Source organism: Molothrus ater, chromosome 12 (genome assembly GCF_012460135.2).
Source record: "Molothrus ater isolate BHLD 08-10-18 breed brown headed cowbird chromosome 12, BPBGC_Mater_1.1, whole genome shotgun sequence".
In the NCBI taxonomy this organism is placed as follows: domain Eukaryota; kingdom Metazoa; phylum Chordata; class Aves; order Passeriformes; family Icteridae; genus Molothrus; species Molothrus ater.
In genome coordinates, this window is record NC_050489.2 from 1,612,609 (window position 1) to 1,619,049 (window position 6,441).

Here is a 6,441-nt window from a genome sequence, read left to right on the forward strand (position 1 = left end):
GACTTGTGAGAGACTGGAATGTTATGGCTAATGGCTTAAATATTGTTAGGAAGGACTTTTTGCCCATTCTGACAAAACTGAATAAAGAAGTTGTGACCACTGAAGCCCACCTCTCCCTGAAAATGCCTCCTGACTGAACTTGGGACTGTGAGTTAAGCCACCTAAGGGAACTTGAGGCAAGATAAAGGTGACACTATTGTCCTGTTCTCTCAGGTCTGGGGAAAAGTAAAGAAGACTAAGGGAGAAAAATGTATCCACAACAAAGCCAAACCCAGCAGCTGTCCTGAAAATCAGCTCTGTCTGCCTTCATGCTGGGGAAGTCATAGCCACAGACTCGTCTGCTGAGGCCAGGTTTGCACTCAAACCTCCCATCAACAGAGGGGGGAGGAGGAAATTCTGGGCGTGTGGCACAACCTCTGCTAAGGGGCAGTGGACACCCATCCTCCCTGAGACAAACTGGCTCAGCTCTAAAAGCCCCCAGCCCCAGAAGGCCACATCCAGGGGACATTCCCATGAGGGGCAGCTGAGGGGGTGTCATAACCCATCAAAGACCTCCAAAGTGCCCCCACAGCCATTCCTGAGGCCTTGCACCAGACGACTGCAGGGCGTGCAAAGTAACACAACAGATCTGAAAATCCACAACCCAATTCATGGCAGACTCAAAAGGATATACTGGTGCTAAAGATTTTATATTCTTTGAAAGTAGCAAGAGATAGAGTCCAACTTGCCCTACCCCAGGGAGCTACCTGGGCAGTCCCACCTTGCCCAAATCTGCATTAATCCTTTGGAGTCTTACATTTTGCCAGACCTCACCACAGAGAGGACCAGAAGAGGATTTAATGGTATGCCAGTGAGATCCATGCAATGGTGATACTTTCTACCTAATCTGTCACTCTCTATTTCTCTCCCCCTCCCCAACCCCCTTCTCTATCTCTCTCTCTCTCTTCCTCACATTTACTGTTACATAAAATCCAGACTACTAACTTTGGCATATGGTCTTGTTTGCACCTTAATTCAGGGGCATCTCCCTAATAATTTTAGTAACTAGATCATAACAACCCACTGAAACTTGAACAGAACTCATTCACCTTTAAGTAGTTTAAGTAATCGCTATAGAAAAAAGGTATAGACTAGTATATATAGGAAATTCTGCACTTCTTCAGTGGAAAAAAAAAAGCACCATCAGTCGACCATACAGTGCATCCACTCAGCTGGACATGCCACTGAACTGCTGCGCCAGAAGACTGGCATTATCACATCCTGTACTTCCCTTTGGAATTCTCTTTCAGAGCACCGATGTGACAAAACCAAAAAGTACAACTTCAGTCAATCTTTACCTTCAAACGAAATTCAGTACATCCTGCAAAGACTAATGCTCTGCTGGTTCAGGACTCCTTAGTCGTAGAGATCAATGCTTCGCGCGTTCAGGACTCGCTCGCAGAGACAATCTCTGTGCACAAGTCCCTTGGCGAATCGCTGACTGAAGCCGCTTCACGAGCCCCAGGCTGCGAACAAGCAGCCCGGAGCGCGCTCTGTGGCAACTGAGGCGGCAGCGCCGTCACAGCCGCGGGCACCTGAGGCGGCAGCGCCGTCACAGCCGCGGGCATCTGAGGCGGCAGCGCCGTCACAGCCGCGGGCATCTGAGGCGGCAGCGCCGTCACAGCCGCGGTGGCCGCGCCCGCGGTTCCCGGGCAGCCGCGGCCCCCGATTGTCGTGGCCGGGCCGGGGCCGGGGACGCCGGGCGGGCCTCGGACCCCGCTCGTTCCAGCCCTGGAACCCGCTCCGGGGCCCGGAAGGTGACGTGCGCGGTGGCAGCGCTCGATGTCGCCAGACCCTTGCCCCCAGCTCCGGGCTGCTCCTTCACAACGGGAAAAACCCAGGGTCTCAACAGTTGGTGTTCAGCGCACAGAACAAGTGGGAATCAGCCAGCTGCAGGTGCTGGGCAGTAACGTGTAGCTTCTGGTTCTTAGGGACACACACGGAGCAGAAGTCATTTCCTGGTGTAATGGTTTATCACCTAATCAGTAGCCAGGAATTAGTGCTCCAGAAGACTGACATTATCACATCCTATATTTCTCTTTGGCATTCTCTTTCAGAACACAGATGTGCTAAAAGGAAAAAAAAACCAACCTACAATATTTATCAACCTCTACCTTCAAATGAAATGCAAGACTGATTTTCAGTTTTATTCCCAGCATTGTAATAAAAAACCACTAGAACCATAACTGTTGCAAGTTTCCTTGCAGTAAACTCGAGATTTTAATATTCTTTCCAAGTTTATCTGTAATATATAGGTTTATATATTCTAAAGAACTTAGGTTTGTTAAATTACTGCATACACCTTCATGCTACTGAGCAATAGCACAGATTGATTGTGTCTTCAGCAGAACTGGTTTGCCTTAGTAGAAAGACTTAGAAATGAAAAACTTTCCGAGTTAACCAGAATTAAGTAAATACTTTTGAAAACAAAGGAGGGAAAAAAGACCAACCCTATTAATTTCTGATGTTTCTAAGTCTACTACTCTGTGCAGCCTAAGGAAGCTGTAATGGAATAAGGGAAGAGAGATCTTAAAGTCATGTTATCCACAAGTGTGTGGAAAACCTTCACACAGAGTGCCTGCACAGCCACTTTAAAGACTTGGTGACAGAGGAGCAACATAGGATTGAGCTAAGACAGACAAATATCCAATTCAAGTCAAATTACAAGTTATTTTATTTTCAGATAGGGCCGCAGATTGTACACTGCTCACCAATCCTGGGAGGTCAGAATGTCCTGCAGCATGGCTGAGCCATGAGACTTGTGGAGTAGAATTATGAAAAGGTGAAGCACAAACATTTTTTATGCACCTATATTGCATTACCAGCTCAATTTAAATCTCTGAAGTAGTCATTAGTGTGATTCAGTAGGACTGTGATTCAGTAGGACTTTCCAGTTTGGAAACAAGGCAAGTTTAATAATGTGGAGTCAAAACAAATGCCCTCTAGGATCAAAGCAAAGCAAAACACAGTTAAGGTTTGATCTGTTTTTGCTATCTAAATAGTTAAATTTGTATATCAAATAGCTAAACCTGCACTCAGGCCAACCAGGGGAAAAGAACAAGGTGGTCATGAGGTCTCAGGATAGCATAGCTGGTCATTAGCTTTTCATGTAGTTTCTCCCCATTTCTCTTGGCCTTCATGAAACTTATGTGCCAGTTGTCAAATGTGCTGCCTGAAGTGAAATTGCAGGACGGTTTTGGAAAATATAGGGAAAAAATCCTGAGAAAAACATGATACTTACAGTCTGGTCTGTTACCTGGACTCTGACATGTCCTTTGAACGAGCAGGCTGTAAGGCAGAGCAGAGAAGGTTGGTTTTTAAAATGCCTTGCTCTAAGCTCTGACTTCCATTCTGCCACACTTCCCCATAAGCATCTAAAATCATGCACTTAAATTAAAACAGTGAGATTATTGCACAGAAAGAAGTAGTGTTCAGCCTTGTAGTGGAGGGAGAAGCAAAGGCTCTGATCTTTCTGTCTGAGTGGCTCAACTTTGTATTCAATTCCCTTCAATGCTGTGTCTCAGATCTTTGCCCTTCCATGCAGCAATGGACATAGAATAGCACACAGGGGGAAGCATATCCAAGTGGCTGGTAATGATTTTAGTGGGGAGGGAGGGAGAAAAGGACAATTTCTCCTGCAAAATTACATCTATTCTTGCTTTGCCTGAGCACTTCAGAAGAAACTGAGAACCTCCTGGACAGTCACTAGAAGGACTGTCTGAATAACTGATGCTTAAAGCAATGGTATTTATAAAGCATTGTGGTTACCTGACAGACACAGGGATATTCCACAAAATTTCTTTAGAGATCTACTAAAAGCAGATGTAGAATGCTACTTGAAATCGTCTTCCCAGTGCTGACAGACTCTTAGATTCTGGAAACCTCTACGGTTGAGGGTATTAAGAAATCTTCAGAGTGTTGTCATTCTAGTATTGAGGCAACTGAGGTGGTGTTAGAAAACCTATGGAAAGAGATGAATTTCCTTCAAACATAAAGTAAGAAACAGGGAATGCATCAGACTTTATGGACTACATGGAAAGAGCCATAAAACTTTTTTTATTAATTTGAGCAGTGAAGATGGTAGTGCACAGGTAAAATTCCCAATTTTTCAGCAGCTGGATAAGGATTACTTCCTGCATTTGCTTCCTCCCACTCCAAACTTCAAGCAAAACAAGCATCTGTCAGCATACACTGACTATTCACCCAAAGGATTTGAATATGTTAGTTAGGGACTTTATCCTTACACCTTACAACATACCTTTTACCATCCTTGGTTTCTTGTCTTTTATTTTTGAAACCAGAGCTTTCATTGTTCTACCAGTCTCAATAATGCCCTGAAAGAGATAAAAAAATAAATTATCCTTCAAGTTTGAAAGGAAATCCAGACTGTCAGTGGATAAAATTAGAGCATACCAACCTGGCAGCACAGTAACATACTTAATTATTATATGTAATATGTATTATTTTGAAAAGAAGGGAGAAAAAAAAAAAATCTGTGTCATTCCTCACCTCCCTTCAGTCATTACCTATGTCTGCTACTAAAGCATTCTGAAGGAAGGGAAAGGGAAAATACTTAAATGGCAATTTGCAGCAAATTACACAGGCAAGAAAAGCACACTAAAACCCTCAGTTAAAGGAAATTGCACTGATTTTCAAAGGAGATTGTTGCTTGAACTACTGACTTTACTTTGGTGCTTTCTGAAGAGTCTTTCTGTAAGCATTTATGAATGCTTAAAATATGGTGATAAAGGCCCCTATCTCAGGTCCATGTATTTCTCTATGTATAGCACTAGTATTCTAGAGCCACACTGAATGAGTCAGTTTGGTATAGTTCATTTCTGGGCATTCTGGGATACAATGGGGAATAGGATCTTTGGGAGCAATCATCACTGATCAATTCAAGTTTCCATTGAGATCAGTGGGAATTATTCACTGTTTCAAAGCCCAGCAATTTAAATCAGTGTTAAGTGGCTGGAAATATGCAGTATCAAAATCTTAATAAAGATGGATTTCCTGGAAAATACACAAGAACAGTTGTTTCCCTTTAAAACCTGAAGATACTAATTCATACCTTACCATTTAGTGCAGACAGGTCCTCTCCAAAAAAAAAAAAAACCTGATTTTTTTTTTTTCAGAAGAATCATTCTAGAATGAGAAAGAAGAGCTGAAGTCATGTAAAGCATGCCCAAAAGGTTATCCTGTATTTAGCTGAAAGGTGTGCTGCTCTTGCTTTTTGTAAGAGGAGGGAGTTTGAGCTCTGCCCCTGGCTTTGTCATGCCGAGTGTTCTGCTGTATGTTTATTCCAGTGAACATATAATATCCACCCTTTGGGGCAGATCAGGAAATCAGTTCCCACAGCTGTACAACCCTGAGCATTTCATGCATGCAAATATTAAAATTAGAGGTTTGAATGTCCAGCAATTAAAAATTAATTCAACTTCTTTTTCTATCTCATAGAAAATCTGGGGTTACAATAAACAAGAATACTTCATACAATACAGATGCCTCCATTCTCTGCACACCTGTAACTCAGTCTGATCTACAATACTGATAAAAGCTGCAGGTTGTACTTTCACACAAATCCAATGTGTGTTCCTGGGTTTTTTGCTCACATGGAAATTACCTTAGGGATTTACTTTCTCTTTCTCCTTAAACTCTGGAAAGATGTGATTAGTTTTATACTATTTTGGTAAGTAGGCCAACCTCATCGTGCTGTTTTTCAATTGAGTTTATTCTGTGTAAAATTTCTTTCACTTTCTTCCAGTAGTCTTGCAGACATCTTTTTCTGACTTGCACATCCAATTCTTCTGCATTGTTCACATTTAATGACTTATCATATAATTTCAGACACAACTGTTCAGCTTTATAAAATACAAAACATTAGAATTTTATCAAGTAACATTTTAAAATATTTATTTAGTATGCTGAGGGACAGCCCCAATAATTTAATGCAAAATAACATTTTTTATAAAACTTAAATTTATACATAAATGTTAACACACTTGAAATATACACTGCAGTTACAAGAGGTGAACTTGCAATTATAGTTCCTGTAAACTGTTTTCACAATGATGCTGTGAAAAAAAAAAAAACTTTTTCATTGAATTAGCTCTGGGTTCTTCACCAGTACAAGTTGCTGCTTAAAAAAAAACAAAAAACAATTCTGTATTAATGGACACTACAAAGCCCCATACCCCTGACAGCCCTGACAGAGAACACAAGACTAACACCATGAATGCCTTCAAGCATCAGCACTTTATTATACCCCAGTACAGCCTTTTATACCCTTTTGCCTTATGCATAACACCTGTGTGCCCTTTTACCCCCTTGGCATTGGCATTGTGCACTTCAGCATTCCTGCTCCTTTTTCCCTTAAGGATGATCACCTGTTTTACACAGCTG

At 42.0% G+C, this 6,441-nt stretch overlaps 1 protein-coding gene across 1 annotated transcript in view; it reads right to left on the minus strand.

Annotated features, from left to right (window-relative positions):
• The window catches only part of LOC118691410 (hydrocephalus-inducing protein homolog), a 74,395-nt gene extending 70,088 nt beyond the window's left edge, over positions 1 to 4,307 (minus strand). The window contains exons 1-2 of the mRNA XM_054516180.1: positions 4,298 to 4,307; positions 1,482 to 1,858 (exon numbers count right to left, since the gene is read on the minus strand). Coding sequence (XP_054372155.1) covers positions 1,482 to 1,858; positions 4,298 to 4,307 — 387 coding nt within the window. The remainder of the gene's footprint in view (positions 1 to 1,481; positions 1,859 to 4,297) is intronic.
• Between the last annotated feature and the right edge of the window lie 2,134 nt (positions 4,308 to 6,441).